The following is a 27981-nucleotide window of genomic DNA, read 5'->3' on the forward strand; positions in this document are numbered from 1 at the left end:
TCCGGTTCAACTTTACAATGAATTGTAAACATACGCTTGGGGAAACCAGGCAGTCAATGAGTTCACACATTGTGGGGAGGAATAAGTGTTGTTATACGCTGCGCCACAGAACCAGGAAATTGTTTGATTTGTGGACAACTTCAATTTGTGGCTTAGTGCTGAGTCGAGGCGATATGTGTTGTATGTAGAGGGAAACTCTGAGCGAGTGTACAAAATCACTATACTGTCTTTCGAAAAGGATTGGGACTTTTTATGCGTTGATGTACAATGCCATCCATCGTATGCAGAAGAGATACCATGCTAATTTCTACCTCCATTCCACAGTCATACAAATAGTTGTGTATGTACAGAGCTATAAAAAATAGCTATATGGTGTTGTATTGAATAATATGCGGGTACCGTGGTTCTTGTGCGAAATTCGGGAGAGACTGACTGAAACGGAGTAGTGTGTCCACTTTGCACGGGCTGGTTGGAGAACAAAGCTAGTAAGAGAACGGATCCACGATGGGGGATCGCGTGGGTAGCCCCGGGCACCTCTGCCGGTGCTTTCTCGCTAGCATCTCCCGGAGGAAACAGGTCCCGCATCCTCCTACGTGCGGTGGGGAGGTCCAGTCCTCATCTGCTGCTGGGTTGCGGTGTGTACCGTGTAAGTTAGCACGGTATGGTGTCGGGCACGGAGGATCCCTCGCTATTGGTGTCTTCGTGATTGTGGGGTACGTGACGGGGGAAGTAGCCGGTCCTTCGGCGTTGCTGAGTTTGGTGATTGCCTCCATTGCGTGTTTGATATCAGGTATGTATTTGTATATTTTAACCTTAAACCTAAAACCTCAAATCTCAAACCTCAAACCACAACTGAGATGTCCACACTTAATGTTTCATTGAGTAGTCTGTATACTGCCACTGCATTGCGGTTCAAGCAAAGTACATTATGCCAGTATATTCTGTCTGACAGCAGAGGGTGCTGCCTCTCGTATGAGCCTCTTCATACTATTAAACCTCCTCAGTCAGAATTTACCTGGATCCGGGTCAAGTGAGGTCTGACCCATTTCTGGGACATCATCTAAATAATGTGTCAAAAATGACCCAGTTTCTGTGACATCATCTAAATGTGAATGACACAGACATGGGTCATACTCAGGCAGAATCGTAGTCTATAATCTTATTTCTAACCAGTCACCGGGTCAACCTGACCCTGAAAAAAAGGGTCAGACCCTCCTGGCAATTGGAATCCGGGTCAATTCTGACCAGGTGCAGGTCAATTAAGTGCCTGGGGGTGATATTGTAGGCCCCTTGTGAAATTTTACCCCTGGAATTTGAGCTTGTAAACTCACATGACGGCTGTGGCATCCATATTCACAAGGTTGTGGTACATTTATAAGCTAATTCGAAAGGCGAGATGAACGTAATTAAATTCCAAACGCGTCAGTCCAGATGTCAAGTATTTTAACTGCATGGTGAGGTACACCTCATGCATGTATTAGAGCAATGAGGCTTCGGTCTTTAAAGGCATGGACACCTTTGATAAATTGTCAAAGACCAGTTTTCACACTTGGTGTATCCTCCAACATTATGCATACAATAACAAATCTGTGAACATTTGGACTCAATTGCTGATCGAAGATGCAAGACAACAATGAAAGAAAAAACACCATTGTTGCACATTAATTTTGGTGTGCTTTTAGCAGATGTTTAATAACTGGCTTCAGCGATAACAGGTTTCAAACACTGTAATTCATGATATAGGGACCCATTACTATACAAGCTGTGCTTTTTTAAGGGTTCCTCTACAGTTTCACTCCCTGTTTACACAATACTGTATTGTATTTGACTGTTATACTTGTGAATACTGTGGAAATAAATGAACTGAACTGAACTGAACTGAACTTATATGCAACTGAACAACCCCACAAGCCACATTCTTATATTGATTTGCTAATCAAACTAAACCCCTTTATAAGAAGAAACTATAAATAAATAGTAATTTTGCGGGTGCAACCATGTGTTGGCTCTGAAAAGAGCCGGTTTGGTCTCGACGTTTCGAACAGTATACTCTGCTCGGCTTCAGGAGAAGTACCTTTATGATTGAGCCCTAAATCACAGACAAATCTTTAAAGACACTGAACACTATTGGTAATACTGTCAAAGACCGGTCTTCTCACTTGGTGTATCTCAACATATACATGAAATAACAAACCTGTGAACATTTGAGCTCAATCGTCACACGAACTTGGAAGTTGTGTGCTTTCAGATGCTTGATTTCGATACCAAATTCTAAATCTGAGGCCTCAAATTCGAAGAAAATTACTTCTTTCTCGAAAACTACATTACTTCAGAGGGAGCCGTTTCTCACAATGTTGTATACCATCAACCTCTCCCCATCACTCGTTACCAAATAATGTTTATGCTAATAATTATTTTGAGCAATTACCAATAGTGTCGACTGCCATTAATATGTTGGTGTTTTTACTGGAACGTAACTGCATTATAGGCGGATGATATATTTTTTGTACACGCATTTTGTGCATAAAGAAGTAACTGAAGGATTGTATGGACCATATAGCTAGGGCCTAGCTCTATGTAAGGACATTGGCAGCCCTGAAAAACAGTTACGTAATATTTAGGTTGCACAATGTGAGATTTTTCTTCCAGTGGTCGTGAAGGACGATTACAGGATCAGCGCTAAGCTGTCATGGAGGGATTAGCAAAATACAATAAACTTTGCATTGCAGGGCCCAACTTCATAGAGCTGCTTATGAGCACAAAAAGTAGCTAAGCATAACAAAATTATGCTTACCAAAAACAGGATACCAGCCAAACTAAGGTGTCACTTGTATTATTTCATACTAATGTTGGGATACAATAAGAGTGGATACTGGTCTTTGATGTGCCTTAAGTATGCCTTTAAAGGCAGTGGACACTATTGGTACTCAAAATAATTATTAGCATAAAACCTTACTTGTTAACGAGTAATGGGGAGAGGTTGATAGTATAAAACATTGTGAGAAACGGCTCCCTCTGAAGTGACGCAGTTTTCGAAAAAAAAAGTAATTTTCCACGAATTTGATTTCGAGACCTCAGATTTAGAATTTGAGGTCTCGAAATCAAGCATCTGAAAGCACACAACTTCGTGTGATTAGGTTATTTTTTCTTTCATTATTATCTCGCAACTTCGACAACAGATTGAGCTCAAATTTGTTCAGGTTTGTTATTTTATGCATAATGTTGAGATACACCAAGTGAGAAGACTGGTACAGTGTCCAGTGTCTTTAATGTGTTATAAGTACCCGGTGGCTAAATACTGCCATATTGCATAAAGTATTTGTTGTGACCTCATTCTCTATGTATTATGGATGTAAAAAAGCAATAGGACCAGACGTTTTTGTGATAAACCAGACGTTCTAAATTGCTCAATGACAACTTCAACAATACCGTATTGTTACACGTTCAATATATAAAATAGTGATTAGCCTTGGGGCACATGAAGGTTTAAACTTATCCATTCGCTTAGAAGTATCAAGGATCCAATTTCACAGACCTGCCTAAGCGCAAAAACTAACTCAGCAAAACACAATTTTGCTTCCTAGAAAAAGGTTACCAGCTAAAATACCGTTGCACGTGCCCTGGTACCCTGCTTATTTTGGCCTAGCGGGATTTGTTTAAGAAGTACTTTTCTGCTGTCTAAGCAGGTATATGAAATTGGACCGGGGTTGATGTCGTCATCGCAGCTTTAAAGGCACTGGGCACGTTTGGTAATTACTCAAAATAATTGTTGGCATACAATTTCAATTTGAAACCTTCTTTGAGTAACGTGCATGAATAGAGAGCTGTTGATAGTATGCAACAATGTGAGAAACGGCTCCCTCTAAAGTAACATAGGTTTTGACAAAAAAGAGAATTTCTCTCTTAAATATTTGAATTCGATACCTCATTAGCTGAATTCTCGAATTCAATCACAACTGTGCAAACGCTCTCTGGAAGTGTTAGCTATTGTTCGCCAACTTAAAAAAAATAATTGCAAGTTATGGGGTGAAAATCACAGAAAAAGCAATATCTCCTTGATTTGTTGTTAATTGGTAAAAGGTATAAAACATGTGAAATGACAGACGCAGTTCCTTTAATCGTGTGAACAGAAATCACCAGGGGCCAACTTTATGGCTCTGCTGACCATGAAATTATGTGCTTTTAAGGCAGTGGACATTATTGGTAATTACTCAAAATAATTGTTAGCAAAAATTCTTACTGACGTTTTAAAATTATTATTTAGTGACTCTGGATTTTGTAGTTGTAAAAGTGTTTACCAACATTCGCCCATTCACGTCTGATGCGTGTTGCCCGAGTGCACGTACGTACTTCGGTCTATACGTGCTCAAAACTGTTTTTGGTGTGTTTGGATTTGCTCTGATAATTTTCCCCATAAAGAATTACTATCCATTATCATAAATAGTCGTATTTGTGTTTGTAACTATACAAAGTAGGATAAAAAAGCAACCATTGTGGTGTGTTTTGACGCTGGGTTCTACTTTGATGGCGGTTACCCCCCCCCCCCCCCCACCCCGGTCGCCAATGTATAATGGCCAGTCATGATTATATTTCGTGTAATTTTCCACGAATTTGATTTCGAGACCTTAAGATTTACAATTTGAGCTCTCGAACGCACACAACTTCGTGTGACAAGGGTGTTTTTTCTTTCATTATTATCTCGAAACTTCGACGACCGATTGAGCTCAAATTTTCACATGTTTGTTATTTTGTGCATAATGTTGAGATACACCAGCAAGTGAGAAGACTGGTCTTTGACATTTACCAATAGTGTCCAGGTCTTTAAGATTGAAGCAGTGCTTTTTGTTCTTCCGTTGACAATTAAAGGAACACGTTGCCTTGGATCGGACGAGTTGGTCAAAACAAAAGCGTTTGTAACCGTTTTTTATAAAATGCATATGGTTGGAAAGATGTTTTAAAAGTAGAATACAATGATCCACACAAGTTTGCCTCGAAATTGCGTGGTTTTCCTTCTACTGTGCGAACTAACATGGTCGGCCATTTATGGGAGTCAAAATTTTGACCCCCATAAATGGCCGACGTGTTAGTCGACGAGGTAAAAGGAAAACCACACAATTTCGAGGCATGTTTGTGTGGATCATTGTATTCTACTTTTACAACATCTTTCTACCCATATGCATTTTATAAAAAAACGGTTACAAACGCTTTTCAAAGACCAACTCGACCGATCCAAGGCAACGTGTTCTTTTAATCACAAATTCTACCGTAGATGCGGGATTATATTGTGCTAGATTTTTGGGGCGTGGAAGCTTCGCACTAATCGACCCACTTGTATTACCGTGTGAAGTGTTTTGCAGGGTACCCACCACTTTGTCATCACTGCACCTTGAACGAAAACTGACCATCGGTGTCCCTCAAGGATTAGTAGTGGGTCCTTCACCCTTTGTTTGTTTTTACGTGTATTGAAATGGTGAAATACAATAATGTAGAACCATTATTTGATTCTTTTTGTTGTTTTGGTGTTTTTTTGCGGGTAGGCAGGTCAGCCAAATCGTATGATGTTGATTATTATGATTATTTGATGGCGTGTATTAACAACGGTAGGTTATTGTTGTGGAAGATGAGGGTGTAAGGGGGGGGGGGGTCGATGACCACCCATCTTGCGGTTAAATCCACTTGCCTTGTGTCGTCCTGTAAGCTTGGATTACATCAACAAGCTTTCGGACGATGGTCCAATCCGTGAAGCCCCTTCTAGAATTTGCTGTAATTTTATCAAGTAAAGCACACCCATGGTTTTCAGCAGAAAGTACCCTTATAAGGTCACAGTGACGTCTTATCAACCTTGTGAATTTAATTAACCAGAAGAATAACATGAGTTGCAAACCAAATGAATGGGGACTTTTTAATATTGCTGGCAATACATTTTTACTTTTTATTAATTTGTTTATATTGTGTGCTGCTGTATTATCTTTTGGTGTGTTCTGTGTTTTTGTGTATTGAATTGTATTTTCTATATTTTATATATTTATTGAGAGACAATATATTGCAATTTCCAGCTTTGGATTTAATAAAGTTTTATCTACTATCCATTTATATGTTCTATCTAATTGTTAGTTTTATGGAGGAGGGTCGTACGAGTTGGGGAAATATATGCAGGTATACATGCATTTCGTGGAAATAGTTATACACCATTAAACAGTACATACAATAGACTCTGAGACTCTTGAGTTTCATGTTAACTGCTGGCACGACAGTTAAGAACAGAAGAGCAGTGAATTTGCAGTAAAAAACAAAACAAGTGTTCCTCAATGCCAGGCCAAGGGTTATACACTCATTTTCTAGGACTGAATTAAAGACACTGCATACTATTGTTATATAACTCAAAGTAATTGTTAGCATAACGGGTGTATCACAGAGAATTCTAGATCAAAATTTGCAGCTACGGACGGCTTACGACGGTTGATATTGCCAAAGACATCTTTACAGTCTACCCGCAGGTCACTCGATAAAATAAGTTTCCTATGTGATGTATCTGCACGAGTTGGCGTGATTTTCCATGCGTGACCTCGGTTTGAATATATATTAGTCCAAGGGCTTCTGAAATTCCGTCTTTTTCGGCCTTATCTGAAAAGTATTGACAGAAATAATGTAGAAGTACATTGAAATGAAGAGCATATCTGTCGTTTTGTATGAACAAAATTCGCCCTTTTGAGTAATTAATATTCACACAGAGGTCACGCACGAAAAACGATGCATACTCTGCAGATAAATCACAAAGCAAATTAGTTACCTGCGGGTAGACTGTTTATAAACACAAAGCAAAGCGATGCGGCCGGCCATACCTCGACCGTCAATGACGGTTGAAAGGAACTGGCCACCGTCAATATTGTCAAAGACCAGTGTTCGCACTTGGTGTATCCCAACATATGCATTTAACAAATCCGTGAAAATTTTGACTCAATTGGTCATCGAAGTTGCAAGAGCATTAGAATCAAAAGAAAAACACACCTGCTGCACGAATTTGTGTGCTCTCAGATGCCTATTAAAAGGCGTCATGCCCGCAGTCTTTTAAGTATGTGTGTTGAAAATTACCTCATTCTCAAAAACTACGTTACTTTAGTTGGAGCCGTTTCTGCAAGGGCAATAGAGACAAACTCCTCAGTTGCCCAGTTACGTAGCAGGCCTGATGATAATTTGAGAGTGTCACCATGTTTTAAAACAACGAAACAAAAATTAACCAGTGCATAAACAAGGGACACCCTCTAGTTTATAGTTTGGAGGAAAATACATTTCCCGTTTTTAATCCTACTATAAATAGGCAACAAATAAAAATATATTCTTCACTTGCCAAGATATGTTTAATTTGTTGTTAGTTTCCATTTTTTGAAAAGCAGATTCCAACATGAAAAAACACCATATAATTTTATGCAGTTTATTGTCCTTTGTAGCTTTTGTAAAATTGTAATTCGTTTCGGTCTAATAGCTGTATGTAATTACAATAATTCTACACTTAACTAACAAACAAATGTGACATTCAAAATTGCCCAGAAAAAAAGCTGCTGAATATAAACAAAAAAAAACGCACTGAAATGAGGTCGGGTTGATTAAAATGATTGGATGTCAGCCTTTGCTCTGGGTGTACTTTTTTTTAGCCCGGAAAAAAAATAGTATTTCGCGTCGTCCTTTCACAGTTAAAGTTTCCCATTAACAAAGTCGATAATGGTTCGATATTTTGTCACTGCAATACTTTATGCCGAATCACTATTAAGTAGGCTTTACTCATTATTATGCGTATAGTGAAATCGTCAAAGAACTAGAACAGATTCTGCCCACGCGTTTCTAGTATTATTATAGGTCTTTGAAATTGGGCCCAAACAGGAATACGACGATACAGTTATTAAACCTTTTTCCTACTGGCGTATTTTATTCGGGGATAAACATGATTGATCAGTTGTTGACCATATGGTTGTTTATTAATCTTTATAAATTTATTTATCCATAATTTTTAAAGTATGGACCAGCACGTCGGTGTTTATTTATAGTCGATGGCGCGTAAAACCGAAACTGAGGCGTCAGTTGTAAGTTGATTAACACTCGGAACGCAAAATGTGCTCAGTATGAAGAATTAAATAAACGGAACAGGGTGTATTTAACGAGCTGCTGCTCTTCGGTTCTTAAAAGGCACTTGACATTATTGGTAATACTCAAAATAGTTAGTAGTTATACTTAATAGTGTTGACATAGTATAAAACATTGTGATAAACGGCTCCCTCTGAAGTGACGTAGTTTTTGAGAAAGAGGTAATTTCTCTGTAAAATATTTGAATTGGTTGCGAGACCTCAGGCGTGAGATCTCGAAATCAGGCAACTGAAAGCACAAAACTTCGTGCGACACTGTATTTGTTTCCATTATTATCTCGCAACTTCGACGGCCAAATGAGTTCACATTTTCACAGGTTGGTTATTGTGTGCATATGTTGAGATACACCAATGGAGAAGACTTGTCCTTGACAGTTACCAAAGGTGTCCAGTGTCTTTAATAGTAATAATTTGTTTAGGCTTATTACAATGTTTAGAAAAACACATTTAGTATAAAAAACGCGTTAAGTATAAACAAAATATCAAAATATGAAAACCAAAAATTGAACAACACACCAAGGAGCAACAGACAAAACAAAAGATGGGCTGCCTAAAGGAGAAAACAAAAATGAACTAAAACATTATCACCACAGGGGTGTTTAAACAATAATTATCCGTAATATTCTCACTGAATCAACAAAATTCATAATTTCATAAAGAAACACCAATTGTTACGATGATGAATTATTCCCAATCGTCCTTGGTGTGTGGTAAGACACCAATGGACACATTAGCACCATCTGTTACCAGTCTATTTATATAACAGACATCACACCACTACTGTTCGTCAATTTACGTACATTGATCCGCAGCGTAAACCAACGTACTGAGTGGTTTCTGCTCTACCGTACCAGCCAGACTAATTTTGGGTGCGTTCGATTAGCTTCCCTGGGTTGACCCCGCGGTGCTCACTCGCCGCCGGGTGAGCCCCTGACAAGAGCTAATCGAACGATCACACTCGCCCTCTCGTAGTAATGGCATGCACCTCGGGTCACCCCCAAGTTAGTCTGAACGTCTGACGTCATTCTTCGAGGCTCGTGCGGATAAAGACAGGGGCCCAGTCTACCCCCAAGTGACCCACTCCACAAGCATGACAATTGGGGCTGACCCGGGTGAGCCCCCTAGAATGATGTCAAAGCTATTTGAACGAACCGGGGGCAGACCGGGGTCGACCCAGGGAAGCTAAACCAACGCACCCACTATAGGGTGGATGGTACCCATGCTTAGGGGATACAATGTGGGATTTCCCAGGTTCCCAATTCTATGATCCCTTAAAAAAAGGGTTTTCCTTATAAAACACTGTGTGGCTAATGAGCTCAAAATGTAATATTTCTTAAAGGAACACGTTGCCTTGGATCGGTCGTTGGTCTTTGAAAAGCGAACCGTTTGTTGTAAAATGCATATGGTTAGAAAGATGATTTGAAAGTAGAATACAATGATTCACACACATTTGCCTTGAAATTGCGTGGTTTTCTTTTTACTTTGCCACAAAATGGCCTCAATGTAGCCCCTGTACGCCCATGCCTATAACATCCTTATGGACTGTGAAGGGGGTAACCCTGTTTCAGCCTTATTTCAGCCCCATAAGGAGTATAGGTAGCAACGTGCCTTGTGATTTCATGCGATCTTTCATATTAACAAATACTCAATTCAATTCAATTCAATGTATTTGATCATCGTATGAAAACACATGACAACGTGTTTTCAATTGTACATTAAAACTACACTAAGACATCAAAAGTAGACAATTATATACACAATGAAAAAGACAAATTATAAAACCAAGTACAATTTGTTTTCCTCTTTTGTTAGGTCCTCAGTTTGAACGTGTCTAGCTACTCACTTCCCAATTTTGTTGACCACATCTTTCATGAATCGATGTAAAAGCTCGCACAGTCTGTGCGAATAAATTTCTAATAAATGCTGGCGACGAAGTACTTGATTTATAGACCCATAAAATGTAGCAGACGGAGTCCATCTCGATGACATGCGTCTAAGTTTTGTTTTTACTCCCCCCCCCCCCCCGATGATATATTTGTTTCTCTTGAATATGTTGTATATCCCTTAAGCAAGATATATAAATAAACAAGTTTGTTAAAAACGTTTTAAGAAACGTAAACTGAAAAGAGGGTATTTGTTATGTTTCCATATAAAAAAAAACGTTTTAAAAAGCATAAATATGTAATATCTTGAATGGGTAGTTTTACATTTTAAGTGTTTATTGAAGTCAGTGGCTGACGATAATGCTACCTTGCTGAGACGCCTCAAGAAGCGTCTGTGAATGCTGTTTTGATGAATTGTTAAATCGAATGATTATTTTGTTAAATCGAATGACGCAACATTACATTTGACTAGTCTTAAAACGAAATCGAATGACCCTTTTCAGTAGCATTCGATTTTGTGCGAAATAGAATAGCTTGGTTGTTAAATTGGCTGCTCATTTGCCGAAATTGACCGAGAAAACCTTTAATATAAATCGAGCCAGTCCCTTACCACAGGGCAATCCAAGTTGTCTAAACAGGACTTCTGCTCTAGAGAGGGGCCATGGTTATAATCCCACCCTAGGAGTCCTGGGCCCAAATTTCATAGAGCTGTTTAAGCAGAAACTATTGCTGAACAATTTGTTGCTTAGCATGAAAGAGCAGGATACCAGTCACAAATTGTAAATGTGACATAGCAGTTTGGCTATAGTAATCTTATTCTGGTAAGCATAATTTCGCTGTACTTAGCTCTGTTAAGCTTAAGCAGCTCTATGAAATTTGGCACAGGTGTTTATATCTAGCTGAACCTATATACAGTATTTACATTTCATAGCGTATCAATAAAATCCAAACATTTTTCAATATTATGACTCTTTTATATTTCCATTCAGGTTATTGTTACGCCGAGTATACGTCACACTACCCAACCCGTTCACTGCCTGCCACTGCCTACCATTATGTCTACATGCTCTCTGGTGAATTCCCGGCAGCCGTCGTTGGTTGGAGTCAGATCATCACCTACATCGCGGTCTCGTCACTGCTCGGCCGAAATATCAGCTTCACTTTTGACTACCTCATTGGTTACCCCATTCAGAACTTCACTGCATCCACCCTTGCCGATACCACCACGCAGTTCGTCCCGAAACCAGACTTTTTAGCCTTTGGCGTTGTCATGTGTGTGGCATTCCTGGTCGCTTTTGGCGGGAAACCGGCGTCGCTTTCGAATGCTGTTTTCAACGTGCTGTCATGTTGCGTGGTCATAGCGATCATCGTTTTGGCGGGAATTCAGCTCGCTCAGCAGAATGTGGATTTAGACGCCGTTATATTTCCGGAAGGGCAAAAAGGGGTAAGTCATTATCTAAATCAACTGTTTTGAACATTGAGCCAAAGAGAATGGTGGGTGCGAACGTGCACTGTTCACAGAATGCCTCAATATTCTTCTTAATAACAGCCTACCCGCCCGTAGACATTTCACCAAGTTTACAAACGAACATTTTCTGGTAGTGGCAAGATACTAAATCCTACACTGTTATTGCTCCCCAATTTTCACGCAAAACCATAAAACATGAAACACATTTCAAACAGATCTGATGTAAACGCCTCGCACATGACGTCACGAACGGAGCCGTTTATATTAAGTTGCGACAACTTATGATTATAGACCAATTTCATTTGTAACTCAAAAAACGCATGAGCGAATACAGGGTGCAGACTAGTCTCTGCCCATTGGGTTGTGGACCGAAAATGGCGTCCACAAATTACGAGACAAAAAAATGGTCGCAAAACCCCGGAAACGCCCTCGTGGTGGTCATTAAAGACGGTACAATTTCATAGAGCTGCTTATCGTAAGCACGAAAAGTAGCTTACCACATCAAAATTAGGCTTATACGTAACAGGGTAAGGTTGCCAGCCAAATACCATCTCACATGTACTATAATGTGACTGGTACCCTGACTAGTCTTTTGCTAAGCAGGAACTTCAGCAATATTATTAAAATTTGCTGAAGCAGCTCTTTGAATTGGATGCTTATCATTAATTTGCTGACAATATTGGGATGTGCGGGGCGCGTGCACGGGACTCGTGTTCTTTTCGATTGTGTGACCCGAACGATGGCCGCCACTGCAAAAGGAGTCAGCTCGTCTGTCTAAGCACTGTCTTTATTTGTTGTTATAGTTTAATTTATAAGTTTGACACATTTTGTGATTCAAAGCACGTGTTAAAAATAATGATACGTACACCGTTGTCGTAAAATGCAATCTTCACCAAACCTAGATTACCGTTTGTGCACGTACGCCATTGTCGTAAAATTTAATAACTATTTCCCTTTGTGACATATAGAACTTAATAATAGAAAAGATACGCAAAGCTATTGTCGTAAAATGTAAACATTCATGTCTTCTTCCATTTGAGCCTTGTACCCGCAGAAACTACAAGCTTGTGGTTCTTTAAAGTCACCTGGAAATAGAACTTTAATTTTTTCAAACATAAGAGTATATGTTTAGTAACAATAAAACTTTTTTTTTTTAGTAATTGTTTGTAACGATTTATGTTTGAAAAATAAATAAAGTTGTTTTGGAGGGTTGACTCCGCCTACCCCTTTTGTGACGTCAATCGAGGCAGACTTTGCCTTGATGCATAGAGTAAACACACGTGCAAAGTACATGCAAATCCAAGTCGTGAGTTTGTACGTTTCGAAAAAAAGTTTTGTTCTTGCATTTTTCCGGCAATGCCGACCAATTGTATTGCTGCTGGATGCAGCAAAACAACTAAAGATGGGGTTAGTCTGCATGGCTGGTCAGACTCACAAGAGCAATAGTGCCTAGTGGTTGGTCCGACGTCTTTTTCAGCGCGGTGCAGCATTTCTCTTCAAATATCGCGCCTCGATTGACGTCACGAACAGCGCCCGCTCGGGTCGGGGCCTACTCTTAAATTTGTAAATAAGATAAGAACTAATTTTTTTGTTTAGAACCTTAGTGGACTGTTTATTCACATTCCACTCATCAAAACACATATATTAGTGACAAAAGCTTTATTTTGACAAAATACCACTTCCAGGTGACTTTAAGAAAAGTATACAGTGGGTCACGCTGTCTTTGAAGGGACTGGACACTATTGGTATTATTGTCAAAGACCAGTCTTCTCACTTGGTGTAGTCTCATGAACAGCAATCACTTTTAAGGAGTTGTTTAACCGAGGGCGGCGGAGGGCTTTACCATTTCATAGCTGGAGGGGTGTTGTGTTGAAAGAAATCATTTAACAATTATAATTTTTGCATTTATTTTACTTTTTGACCAAAAAGTGATGATGTTTTTGACCAAAAAGGTATATATGAATGGGAATCAAAGTGTGTTGAATCGGTTTTCAACCAATTCGAATGGAATGTTTTAAAAGTATAGCACTTGGTGTATCGCAACATGCATAAGATAGCAAACCGGTGAAAATTCGGGCTCATTTGGTCATCGAATTTGCAAGAGAATAAAGAAAGAAAAACACATACGTTGTATGTGTGTGCTTTAAGATGCTTCAGCTGAAGTCTTTTATTATTTGAGTGAGAAATTACCTCTTTGCTACGTCAGAGGGAGTCGTTTCTCACAATGTTTGTTACTGTCAACAGCTCTCCGTTGTTTGTTACAAAGTAATTTCCATAATAGCCCTGAAAGCACCACACTTTCGTATTATACTACAGTGACGTCCCTGGATATCAGGGTCCATTCCTGGGTCGGAAAATTTCCAAAGCTCAAATCATTGCAGAAAGCCACTAATTTCTGTACAGCATAGAGGAAGGGTCCTATATTTTGTATACGAACAATTAATTTACCATTTAACCAATAGTGTCCAGTGCCTTTAAACATGTTAGTATTGTTATTGTTGGTTGAACTCTGTGGTTAGGTGAATCAAGGTGATTTTTGTAGGTACCTTTGCAAATCCCAAGGTTTCTACTGGTTCCCTTTGAAGTGCAGTTGACAATTAACAGCTGTTTATAATGGTTACATGTGGTATATAATACAGTTTAACATCATTAACCAGAACAATACAACTCTTCCCCCGTTAATTAGCGCTACGTTTTTTTTAATACCTAGATTTGATTTTTTTCTATATAATTACTGGATTGAATCGAACAGTTTTTGAATTTTTATGTAAATAATTATCTTTAAGAAACCTATTGGTAATTACTAAAAATATTTATTAGCGTAAAAAAACTTACTTGGTAACGAGTAATGGAGAGCTGTTGATGGTATAAAACATTGTGAGAAACGGCTCCCTCTGAAGTAATGTAGTTTTATCGAAAGATGTAGTTTTCCACTAAAATATTTGAATTTGATTTCGAGATCTCAGAATAAGATTTTCGAAATCAAGCATCTGAAAGCGCACAACTTCGTGTGACAAGTGCGTTTTTCCAATTAATATCTGGTAACTCCGACGAACAACTAGGTTTAAATTTTCACAGTTTTTTGTTGTTGTGCCCATTTTGAGATACACTATTAGAGGGGACTGGTCTTTGACAATTACCAAAGGTATCCACTTACTAGTGTCATTAGAGGGACCCTATCGTTTGGTAATTGTCAAAGATCAGTGTTCCCACTTTGTGTATCCTATCATAACCATAAAACAACAAGCCTGTGAAAATTTGGACTCAATAAGTCATCGAAGTTGCGAGAAAATGATGAAAGAAAAAACACCCTTGTTGGACGAATTTGTGTGCTTTCATAAAAGACTCTAGAAGTCTTTTAACTTTTTTAGTGAGAAATTACCTCTTTCTCAAAAACTACGTTAGTTCAAGTATAGAGGGAGCCGTTTCTCACAATGTTTTATATTACCAACAGCTCTCCAATGCTCGTTACCAAGTCAGTTTTTAAGTGAATATTAGTTTTGAGTAATTGCCAAAGGTGTCCAGTGTCTTTAACAAGCTTTAACCGATGCCCTGCTATGATGGCAAGTCATGGCCCAACGTTTTAGTGCATCGGACTCAAGTTCTGGTTGGTGAGTCATCAGTCGACGATTTCACCAAAATCGTCTTGACTTTGGATTAAAGGAACACGTTGCCTTGGATCGGACGAGTTGGTCAAAACAAACGCGTTTGTAACCGTTTTTTATAAAATGCATATGGTTGGAAAGATGTTTTAAAAGTAGAATACAATGATCCACACAAGTTTGCCTCGAAATTGCGTGGTTTTCCTTCTACTGTGCGAACTAACATGGTCGGCCATTTATGGGAGTCAAAATTTTGACCCCCCATAAATGGCCGACGTGTTAGTCGACGAGGTAAAAGGAAAACCACGCAATTTCGAGGCATTTTTGTGTGGATCATTGTATTCTACTTTTACAACATCTTTCTACCCATATGCATTTTATAAAAAACGGTTACAAACGCTTTTCAAAGACCAACTCGACCGATCCAAGGCAACGTGTTCCTTAAATCTTAGGACTAAGGACGAGTCCCAGCCTTTCACTGTAACATATTTTATAAACCTTATTAAGACTAATCCTAAGTTAGGACTAGTTTCTCGTTCTAACTTGAGATAGGATTAATCCTAGCGTTTTCTGAAATCGGCCGCAGGGTGTGGGTTCGAATCCCGGTCATAACACTAAATGTGTCTTTGAGCAATCCATTGAACTAGCATTTGCTTCTCTTCTGGAAATTAGCATAGCTTTAGGATGGCTATAACATGGTGACACAGGCTTGTACTAACCAGGGAGCTGAGTTGGTTGACAGAGACGAAATATATAATATATAATATATATAATATATTAGTTAATGATATTTAAAGCGCAATGATAATATTTGGGAATCGCTAAAATATGCTTCTCTTCTCTTCAGGTAATTGAACAATCTTTAGTGTGGCTACATGGTGCCATATGCTGTATACTGTTATACAGGGAGCTGGGATGGGTTTAATAGGAACGGAATATGTGGCACAGTGCCAATTAGCGATTTAGTAACAGTAATGATATTTGAAGCGCACTTATCATTCTTTGGAATTCGGTCTGTAAAATTAATAGTCGATATCATTACGTGTGTATTTCCATTTGCACCATACAGAGATGATGTTTAATGTAAGTGTGTTGCCTTTAAAGCTGACTTTATGCTGGTACAACAATAAAGAACGACTTCATATGGGCTGACCGTCATTACTTTTGCACTTTTTATATAACCTGGGCCTTTGTTGGACTTGGTCCAAGCTGCATGCATAATTAGCTACTAGACCAATCATGTTGTTCTTTAGAGGCAGAATGCGTTCAACGTAAGCCCGTATCTTTAGAATGTCACATCAGGGGAGACTCCAATTAGGTGTTAGTGAAAGCCATTTTGAAAATTACATGTTATTCTACCTTTACATGTATATTGTTTATATATAAGGATTGTATCTGCAATAATAGCCTGTATAGCCAAATATTTATTGTATTATTTATTTATTTATTTATTTATTTATTTATTTCCAGGCAAACAGTACATACAAAGAATAGGTAATAACAATATGACTATACATGAGAACAAGCCTGCGGATAACCAAAAAGCGAAAATTATCACTATCTAAAGGCGATCCAGATAATAAAAATAACACAAGCACAAAAGGGTACAAGGACAAAAACGTCATAAAAAAATTGGAAAATAGCACATCAAATACTATATCAAATAAAAATATAAATAAAATCTATAGAAAATTCATTTAAAATTCCGAAAAAAAAGCCTGGCAGCAAATGTTGTATACAAAATTGATTAACCAGAAAAAAATCCCCACATCCTCGCTCCTTTAAAAAAGGTAGGATGCCAAACATTTTACCTTTAATTTCTTTTACCTTTATACTTTTTGTCCTACAAAGCCAAAAATAAAAATATTCTCTAGATATACTACGGTCATGTGGCACATTCATTGCATGTGTCGTCAAAGCGTTTTTCTTTATTTTGCAGATACTCATTTATTTATCATGAATCACAGTAGAAAGAGAGCTTAAAAGATCACAAAATACTTATAAATTAAGCAGCACGTTTTAAGGGTGTTAGTAATTAAATTCATACAATTTTATGAAAGAAATTAATAAACCTCTTTAAAAATTATCAGAAAATATTTCTCAAAATAAAAAAAATATTCCTAAGGTCAATTTCCAGAAGAGATTTATGTTATTATATATAAGAATACGCCATTAAAAATTACCTCAGCAAATATTTCTCGGAATCAAAATATTCGTTGAGATCGTATCAGAAGTGAAATCTGTCTGCCAACCATCGTTTCCAATAAACTAACAAATGGAACTGATGGCACGAGAGTCAGGCTGTTGAACTTATCATCTGTTTTACCAACAAACATTAAAGGCACTGGACACTATTGGCATATTACTCAAAATAATTATTAGCATAAAACCTTACTTGGTACCGAGCAATGGAGAGCTGTTGATATTATAAAACATTGTGAAAAACAACCCCCTCGGAAGTAACGTATAGTTTTTGAGAAAGAAATAAGTTCTCACTAAAATATTGGCATTTTGATTTCGAGACCTCAGAATTTGATTTCGAGGTCTCGAAATCAAGCATCTGAAGCACACAACTTCGTGTGGCAAGGCATTTGTTCTTCCATCTTGCAATTTCGACAACCAATTGAGTCCAAATTTTCACAGGTTTGTTATTTTATGCATGTTGGGATACACCAAGTAAGATTGGTCTTTGACGATTACCAATAGTGTCCAGTGCCTTTAATAAGCGTTAATATTATTACCTGTTATTAGCCACAATCACTCCACGGGTTACTCATACAAAGACACGCGTTGCAGACTTTAATATCGATCATTGAATAGGCTAGACAAGTCTCGACTCAGTACTATGGTGGCCCTAAAGGGACATCACGCACTGCAAATAACTTTGCAAACACAAGCCGCGATTCTTTGTGAAATTCACTCATACAAAGACACACGTTGCAGTCATATCAATCATTTAAAAATTTTGGCAAGACAGGTCTCGACTCCGTGCTATGGTGGCCCTAAAGGGACATCACGCACTGCAAATATCCATTCAAATATTTGAGGCGTATCGCAACTGATCGCAATGTGAATATTTGTGATATCTCAAATAGTATCGCAGAGGTCTACACAGACAGTATCACCTTTGCAAAGTTTTGCTAGCATATGTTATTACGATATCGCAACTATTTGAAAAGATATCTGCGATATATATTTGCAGTATTGCAATTTAAATATCCTAATATATTAATTATTTGTAGAGATGTTAAATACAGGTATTCAAATATCTTTTCAATTTCATTCGATGTCACAATTTCATTTGTGATATCGAGCGTTTTTGAAAAAGATATTTGAATACTGATATCGCAAATGCTTTTAGATATTAAGTTGTAAATGTTCGGACTATAAGGGCAATTCAGCAGCTGATATGTGAAAATCTCTGGCTTGTTTTGTTCATGACTTTTTTCTTAATACTTTTATTGTTTTCATATTTTCCAGGTGTTTCAAGGAGTTGCCCTTACAGTGTTTCTCTTCAGTAATTATGACGTCATCTCTACGTCATCCAAAAGGTTTACCTCTTCACCCAGTCAAACCTCCCACGCACTGGCCATATCGTCCATACTGAACTTGGTGTTTTACCTTGTGGTTGGTATGTTTTGCCTCTTGGTGGCGCCCTTCCCATGGACGCCCGTCGATCCATTTCTTCCGAGTCTCTTTAAGTCATACTGGGGGAAGGGAGCGATGTATGCTATTGGAATAAGTGGTATTGTTTGCCTCGGATCCGCCCTCTTTAACAACATGTGCTCGTTGGTGTACAGCGTGTTCCTGATTGGAAATGATGGGCTTGCGTTCCGGTTCCTGGGCAAGTTGGTCTCAAGGCTACAGTCCCCGCTTTATTCCGCTTTAATCTTTGGAGTCATCACCGGAACTCTCAGCATCATCTTTCAGGAGGATGTTCTTCTTGAGTTGATGGCGATAGGTCTCTTGATCAAGCAGGTGGCCGTCTGTACATACACTCTCTCCTACCGCTATGTTAAAGTTAAGTTAGACTTGAACGAAAACAGTGATCTCGAAGAGATCTTGAAAAACGGTCACGCGAAGCAGCCCGATGAAGCGGAGGCCAAGACAAAAACTGTTCAGAGAAACGGGGGCCATCATCATCGCCATCAGAAACACAAGTCGAAAGAGAAGAACAAGAACGGTGGTAAGTCCGAGGAACGCCAACCCACAATGGCGGGTGACGCCTCTCAGATCAACGGTAAAACGGTGCATTTCCTGGACGACACATCGGACAGCTCCGGTGTCTCGGACATTGGGGAGACGGACATCGACGCCATAGTCGAGGAGTATCAGGAGAGAGCGCGCATCGCCTCGATGACGCACTTTGAGAACCCGAACAATAACAACAACAAGAAGACCAAAACGAAATCTCCCAGTGCGTTTTCGTCGGCCGTTGCCGTTGGCTTCTCCGTCGTGGTGTGGTCGTGTGCTACGATCACGTCCGCAATCTTAACATTCCGTCTATCGGACCTCATTGAAGGAGACCCGTGGACGATTGCAGGGCTGGTTGTCTTCGTGGTAACTGCGTTGCTGTCGTTGCTCGTGATAGCATTCCAACCTCACCGTGAGGTCAAGCCAGCTTTCCAAACATCACTGTTCCCGTTACTGCCATTTGTGGGGATTTTTCTGAATGTGTTTCTAATGTTTTCTATTTGCGCCGAAGCCTGGACTGTATTCGGCGTTTGTATCTTTGTCGGTGAGTAAACCATTTTTTCCTTCTTAACGCATGCAATCCCAATTCAGCCAACCCAATGGACCCTACCCCACTATCACACGTAACCTTACTGATCCGGTTTATGGGTTCCTGCTACCGTTGTTCTTTTTTCCCTTTTTATTTCTAAATATTTCCCTTGTGGGGTCCAAGTTGAAAAAAGAAATCCATTGTGGGGTCATTTTTCGATTGTTTTCCATGTTTTCCACTCACTATGTGGACATTCCTTTGTTCCTTTACATTTATGGAAAATCCTTTTATTCGGCACTAAAGTAACACTGTGTGGACATGTTTTGATTGTCCACAATAGTTTCCCTACATTACGTGGGCCCCTTTTGTTTTCAGGTCCACACTTTGTATGTAGCATTAAAACACTCATTTTGTTCTATTTTAGCCAAACAACACAAAACCATACTTATTTTAAATTAAGCAAACTAACACCGGACAACTCAGGACACCTTTTTACACAAAATTAGGTTCTAGCCCAAATCAAAGAAGACAAAACTATGTTACTCAACCAATGACCCCCCCCCCCCCCCCCCCCCCACTGACATGAGGCCTACCTACGTTTTTTGTTGTTCCATTTTAGAGGAAAGATCCACGTAGCACTGCTACTTCTATAGGCAAAGAGTAGTTCTTATACAACCCGTTTTACTCGGCTCATCAACGCACCTTACATTGGGCCAACAATATTCAGATACAATCTTTCTCCAGCTCCCTTTGGATAATGAAGCCCGGGCTGCCGTGGTTCCAAAGGCCTTTTCAAACGCAATATCAACCTCTAGCCTCTCATGTCAAAATACATGTATGTAAATAGGAGCAAGTATTTTTAGTGTCATGACCGTAATTCGAACCCACGCCCCGATGACTGCACCACCAGAACTTGAATTCGCTGCACAAAACCGCTCAGCCATGACATCCTAATAAACATACAGCCATCTTTAATATATGGGTATTTTTTTGTGGGGCCCAGTTATGCGTGCTTGGCTGATACAATAGGGAGGTTTAGCTAGAAAATTGTGTCTTTTCTAGGTGACTTCACCACTTTGCAATAGCTTATTGCATGCTCACGTATGGCGTTTCTACGTACGTACCAGGCACGGTTAATGGACTTCACGTATGCTTAAAACGTGAGATTTGTACAATACAATTTTTTCACATTCACGTTCACGCTTTTGCTCACGCAACGTGGAGCTAAACATCCCTAATACCGCTATAATTCCAGTAGGAGAGGTCACACATAAATATTATATAACCCCATTTACTCTCTTTCGTTCGCGACTGAAAATAAGTGAGGTGAGATATAATTCACAGTTACCGGCCTACCAGTATAAGTTAATAATTTCATGGCCAAATGAAAGTGTCCGCTTCGCCAAGTCCTTTAAAACCACGTGGATAAAAAAACGCGCCAAAAGTGTCCACTTTAGAGTGGTTTTCTGCAACCATAATGGTTTCAATAATTCATGTACCTTTAGAAACACTCCAAGTGCATTCTCCAATACAAACACATGTTCACTTTAAAGACACTGGACACTATTGGTAATTGTCAAAGACCATGTCTTCTCACTTGGTGTATCTCAACATTATGCATAAAAAGATAACAAGCATGTGAAAATTTTAGCTCAATTATTGGTCGTCGAAGTTGCGAGATAATAATGAAAGAAAAAACACCCTGGTCACACGTAGTTGTGTGCTTTCAGATGCTTGATTTCGAGACCTCAAAATCTAAATCTGAGGTTTCGAAATCAAATTCGTGGAAAATTACTTCTTTCTCGGAAACTACGTTACTTCAGAGGGAGCCATTTCTCAGCCATGTTTTATACTATCAACAGCTCTCCTTTACTCGTTACCATTATTTTGTAAGCTAATAATTATTTTGAGTATTTACCAATAGTGTCCACTGCCTTTAAAACACAAGGGTTCATGGCCTACTCAAACACATGTTGTCTGTAAAGTGAGAAATGCTAATTTCTATGATAAACATAATAAATGTCAATATTGATGCACACGTATCACACTAGATCGATTTTAACCTTATTGACACTGTTGGAAATCAACACCATTATAAAATCAACACCATAAAGGCCGCATTTTAATAGGTTTGAAACGGGAGTAATGTGACGGCCTTGCTTTTTGTGTACAACTTCTGTGTTGTTGAAATGAGATTGATTAATTTTTGTCAATGGTTTTTTTAAACAGATAGTGTTGGTGGATTAAATTGTGTTATCATAATAGATGAACCTTTATCTCTGATAACCCAGTTTCGTATGGTAGCGTTGATCGATGTATTTGGAGCTTGCGTGGTGTCGGTGTGGTATCGGACATCAGGCCAATTTCCCCCATGTTTTTTTAGACACGAGGCGGATTACATCGCTAATTAAACCTCGCTCATTTCCATCTGCCTTTCGTAACCAGTTTCCTGTGATAATTTTCCCTTATCTTAAAAAACAAAATGTTAATTGTTGTTGTGTTATTGTCAGTCTTTTAATTGAGCTCACGATCAGGACGTGTAAAGACTTAATCATTAGTTGTGTGAGTGTTGAGTTCTTTTCTGTAAACTGTTCGCTTCAACTATAATCTAAAGCATAAAGGCAATGGACACTATTGGTAATTACTAAAAGCAAAACTGTTTGCCTTTACAAACTTACTTGGGTATGGAACAATGGGCACTATTGGTAACTACTCAAAGTAGTTGTTATTAAAAAAAATTACTTGGTAGGATAGCAATGGAGAGCTGTTGATAGTATAAAACATTGTGAGAAACGGCTCCCTCGGAAGTAACGTAGTTTTCGAGAAAGAAGTAATTTCTCACTCGCAAATTGAAAGACTTCGAGACTGAAGCCAGTATAGGTATCTGAAGCACGAACAAGAACTATTCTCCCTACAAACTCGATGATTGAGTAAAAATGTTCACAGATTTTTTTATTTTAAATATGTTTGGATGCGCCATATCTTGGCTATCCTCCATACATAATGGTTAAAATAAATGTGAGAATATTGGTCTTTGACAATTACCAAATGTGTACAGTGCCTTTACCACGCTTATTAAGTTTGTTTACCTTGTGTTACCAGTTTGCTGTGAATATTTCCAATACTGACAAAACAAAACATGTTCATTTGCTTAATGTGTCATTATGAGTTTTGTTTTCCATTTACTTATGTCTTTAATAAAGAGCGCACAAGTAGGACGTGTAGACTGGATCATTGCGCATTGTTTGAGCACCGAGATCTTGTCGAAAGCTCGCTTTCATACAAATTAAATATCAACAGGCTACAATTACAAAAGACCAACACTTTCTTCAGAAAGAGTCTATCCGCTATTATTGCCAAGGGTTGGGCAAACACAATGCAATAAGCCCTTTACCAGTAGCCGTTGTGTGATGAAGTAAAGCATTTAATGATTGTATTGTCTTGTCTTAACGCGGTCACATGCATTGACGATTAGATTCAATTCAATTCATTGTATTTCTACACTCACTATAACCACAAAGCAAATAACAAAAGAGTAAATAATTTGACACAGAAATAAAGGAGTACAATACAAGCAAAGGTTAAATATGACAGATGGTAAAGTTTTAAAATTAAATACATGGTGTAGTCGAATTGTGATTAGGGAGGTTGTTCATCACGCCTATAAATTCGAACACACATTTTTATGATGAATCAGAATTCAGAGGAACTTATGTATAGTTTATGTTTTTGAACGCTAGGTGGCAGCAGAGAGACGCCACACTGCAAAAATTGGGGTGTTAAATTGATTATCTTGGTATATTTATTATGTGACAACACCGAGACCGCATACATGGTGTTAATTTCACCAACGATATAGTAACGGGATATATAACATCATGTTGGTGTTGTCACATATAGACACAAGGAAGAATCAATTTAGTGCAGGTAAATTTTAAATGTTCTTCAGAAATAAACATGTTTCCCATAACCTTCTATAATGTCTGCTGCCACCAAGTGTCTCCCTTGAGAAATGTTTACCACAAAATTAATTTCTACTTCTTCATTATTTTTTCGAAAAGGTTTGGCTATGTATTTCTGTTACGGGATTTGTCACAGCGTTGAGGCAAGGAGATTCTCAATTCGGCATCCAGACGAGGAACGTATACTCCTGCCGTCCATTCCCGAACAGGCCATGCACGAAGAATTCCTAAACGGGCAGAAATCAAAGCGTCGAAATATTGGATACCGTGATTTTCATGAGGAGCCGTAGCCATGGTAACAGTTGTTTTTGTTTCAATGGTAATTTTGATTTAAAAAAATGTGTCCAAAAAGGTTGTAAATACTGGGTGCGTACGTTTAGCTTCCATGGGTCGATCCCGGTGTGTGGCGGTTTTTTTTTCCAGGACGAAGGTGTGCAGATAATTACCCACGTTCGTCCTGGAAAAAAAAAACCCGCTACACACCGGGGTCGACCCAGGGGAGCTAAACGAACGCACTCACTATGTGAGTGAAAGGTTATCAAACGTTTTTTTCATATTGTATTATGACAAATCTTCCAAACAATTTTTAACCGTGCCTTCGTCTTGTCTTTTTAGAGCTAGAGTGTAAAAGTTTACTTGTGTGCTATTTTGTTTGTAGTCAGTTTCAAAATGTGAAAAATGGCGTTGCGAAATAAATTTATTCAGTTTAGAGCGAGCTTTTGTTAGCATACGGCAAATTGCAAATGTAATTATTGGTCTATGTGGCGTAATAACATACTAAGTTATGTTATAATATCCAACTTTTCGTTTGTTATTAGAATTTTAAGAAAATCAATTAATCTTAACTGTACAGGTTTTTCATCGATAATGTAAAGAACAAATGCACATTACAAATTATGTAAGAAAATGCACAGTTTGTCTTCCACTTTGCTCATTTTGTTTTTATTAATCATTCATTGTTGGTTTTGCTTGATTATTGTCAAAAAATGCCATATTTTCTTTGACATTTTGTGACCAGTTGAGGATAAAATTAAATTAACCCACGATTCGAATCACACACGACAAGTAACGAACTGGGGCCTTTTTCGAAACCATGTGCTGTTGAGGCTTAGGCTCCGTTAACAGTCACTTAGAAAACGTGTGTTTTCGTTACGGGAATTTAACGGCCGGGAGAAGCCTAAACCAGTCAGCTGGAGCTTAATCCGTAGTTTTCAAAACGCTATATATGATAGAAGTTATGTCTTGTATCAACAGAGGGCGCTGTTAAAACTTACCATGAACGAATTTTTACATAATCGAAATTGTAATGATACCATAACCCTATGGTAATACCCTTAGCCTTATCAAGTGATAGTATTCATCGAACCTCAAAACACCACCTAAAACCTTAAAAGTATTTCATTTTATGTATATAGATCACTCAGATTTGTTTCTAAGTTTTGAAGGATGTTGTATATTGGTGTCACTTTGGTTGTTTTTTAAAGATATTTAAATTTGTAAATAAATTGGCCAATTTAGATTTTAAATAGGACTATGTTTTAATGCGTTATATACAATCTTCAAGTTTTTATTTTATGGACCACTCATCATGAAAGTTTCACCTCGGATGCATGGTTCCGGGGGGGGGGGGGGGGCACGGAATCTTCTGCCCCACCGGTTTCACAGGGAAACAGCTGGTGTGATGTGACAGTAGGGTATTGGTTTCCTTACAAAACATGGTGGCAGCGTCTTGGTCCATTAGTAATGATGAGTTAGTCTTGGTTCGAGATGTAACTCCAATAAGTTTTTCATAATGATAGAGATAACCGTAAAGATTTATTGACTGGGTGTACATCGATTACAGGCGGGCTCGAGTTGAGAGCAGCATTGAACAAGTCTAACCCGGATCAAAAATGTTTTGTTGTTGTTTTTTAAACCGTCATTGATACAACTGCTTTGAAATTATATTTTTTAATGTTTACTTTTTACCAATATTGTTTCAGGTTTCATTTGAACTTCGTGATTATACCACCGTGTTTTTGTTTTAAGTTTCTATAATTTCCCCTTACTGACTATTATGTTGAAGAAGTGTTCTAGTGTTGTACATTGATTTTTGTTGGTCAAAGCTAGATCGGATTGTTGCTTCTTGGTGTCGTATATAAATTATAGCGCGCTTGTAAACTGAGCTTGGAAAAGATGTTGCATTAAGAGAGATTCGAACCCATGACCATTGGAGGTGTTGAGGACAATAGCATTTGTTGGGACCCCAAAGCTTTAAAAAGTATTATTTTCCACATTATTGGTGTTTGTTTTTACCTGAAGCAACGTTCGCCTTGCAATCACCTCTTGTAATCTCTAAACAATTTCGGGTCAGAGTTGACCCGGATTCCGCGCCTGACCAATTTCCGGATAAAGGCTGACCCAAAAGACCCTAAAACTGGGTAATGTAAACTCAAAATCTGCGAAATGTTTACCCATCGATGCAATGCAAAGTTTGTAATCGGTTTTTCACTATTCTCTCGTGACCCAGATGGCCGATCGATCTCAAACTTCTACAGGTTTGTCAGCTTATGTATGGTGGATTACATAAAGTGCTTACACTGCCAGCAACTGTTTTGTTAGCAAAAACCAATTCTGCAATGTTCCTTTAATTGATATACAGAAAACCATTTAGATAACTGCATGCTCTATCAGAGTTTTCAAACTCGTCTTCATAAAAATAAATGGTCACGAACAAAAAAGGTTTATGATTGTGACTCTGCAATCACACTGCTTTCATTGAAAACGGAGCAAGCCTTTTTTGGCAACCTGGATTTCTTTGACTGAGTTTGAAATAATTTATGACTAACTCATCGCCGCCATATAACATTGTTGGGACAACTGTCTTTTCTCCTTCTATAAACGTGTACTTCTTATCTTGATTGTTTGGTTTTGCATTTTTAAGAAACTTAGTATAATAATCAGAGAGTAGGCCTATACATAATAAATTATGTTTATGTTCACGCCAGGAACACATAAATTATCATGTCAAAGACATGTTTATTTAGAATTGATTCATCTATAATTTGTAGTGCTAGATGATTTTGTATAATTTGTAGTGCTAGATGATTTTGATTGCAGAATTTATCTTCTGGACATTATAGATGTATAGTTACCGTGTCTCATTCGTTTGCTTAGTTTCATTGAGTAATCATTACCACATGAGGGCACTGCGGCTGTTTGAGTGAAGTCATCTAAACTCACAAACAAAACCACGCACAAGGCCCCATTAACAGCGTTTCTGTAACAAATTATGTTAAGGTCATAACCTTTTAGGGATTGTTGAATAATGGTAACATATTTTGTCCTGTGGTTGCCATATGAACATGCCCTGGAACGCATTATGTCCATAGCAACACCCCTGGCAACAGCCGCAGCCGTAGCCGCAACCGCCATTTTGGACACGGCCTTTGTGTGGCGCACCTCGGGGAAGACCGTCGTTCCTCCAGCCTCATTCCAGGGGTGTGTGAGCCTGTCGCGCTACTTTCCCTACTGTGTCTTGCTAGATGGGATCGAGGTTGTAGTGCCACGGCTGGGCTGGGCACGCATCAATATTAGCCTACTATCTTGCCCGTATCATACGGCAAAACCAAGCACTTCCATTGGTAAATCGACATGATGCACTGATTGGGGTGGGCAAAAAAAGGGGAATTCCAACCACAAAACTTTGATGAAAGAGTCTAAAGCTTGCCGTAGGTTATGTTTTGCTAAATATTTGCCACTTTATAGTAGTTGCCAATTTATTGCATGTTTGTTGTTATTGTCGTTTTTTGCCCTGGGGTTTGTGTTCAGGAAAAGCACCCAAACAGAAGCTGGAAATAGTTCGAAATTTTATGTTTGTAGTAATTAAATGTTACTAATTTCACAATATAAACCTTCTCGCAAAAAAACTCGGCACGCAAGCGTTAAACGTGTAATGAGATGCATGCTGCTTGTCTACCTATTAACAAAAGCAACAAAACTTCGTCACTTAGTTAGACCAGCATGCATCTCATTTCACGGCTAACGCATGCGCACTTAGTCTTTACGAAGTAGTCTGTATACTTTCAGTGTTGGTTTGCTTGGGAATATTATTGAAATAAAAAGTGCGTGTTTTTCGATTGAAGTGCTTCCATGGTGTATTTTCTGGGTTGGTTTTCTTTGCAATGGTAATGGTTTAGCGTGATCGGAAAAGCTCAAATCTGCTT

The 27981-nt window shown here is 38.6% G+C and overlaps 1 protein-coding gene across 1 annotated transcript; it reads left to right on the forward strand.

The window, feature by feature from the left end:
- LOC139950743 (high affinity cationic amino acid transporter 1-like) lies at positions 1 to 27895 on the forward strand. The gene is made up of 4 exons (XM_071949538.1): positions 1 to 790; positions 11011 to 11465; positions 18572 to 19829; positions 23876 to 27895. The coding sequence occupies exons 1-4, from the start codon at positions 505 to 507 to the stop codon at positions 24064 to 24066; spliced, it is 2190 nt and encodes a 729-aa protein (XP_071805639.1). The 5' UTR covers positions 1 to 504; the 3' UTR covers positions 24067 to 27895.
- The last annotated feature ends 86 nt before the right edge of the window (positions 27896 to 27981 follow it).

This window comes from Asterias amurensis, chromosome 18 (assembly GCF_032118995.1).
Source record: "Asterias amurensis chromosome 18, ASM3211899v1".
Lineage (NCBI taxonomy): Eukaryota > Metazoa > Echinodermata > Asteroidea > Forcipulatida > Asteriidae > Asterias > Asterias amurensis.

Excerpts from the sequence above, each read along its gene's own strand:
- LOC139950743 (XM_071949538.1), top strand. The coding sequence starts at position 505 with ATGGGGGATCGCGTGGGTAGCCCCGGGCACCTCTGCCGGTGCTTTCTC. Across the intron at positions 11,466-18,571 it reads TTCCGGAAGGGCAAAAAGGG|GTGTTTCAAGGAGTTGCCCT; the intron begins GTAAGTCATTAT and ends CATATTTTCCAG. Across the intron at positions 19,830-23,875 it reads CGGCGTTTGTATCTTTGTCG|GTTTGGCTATGTATTTCTGT; the intron begins GTGAGTAAACCA and ends TTTTTCGAAAAG.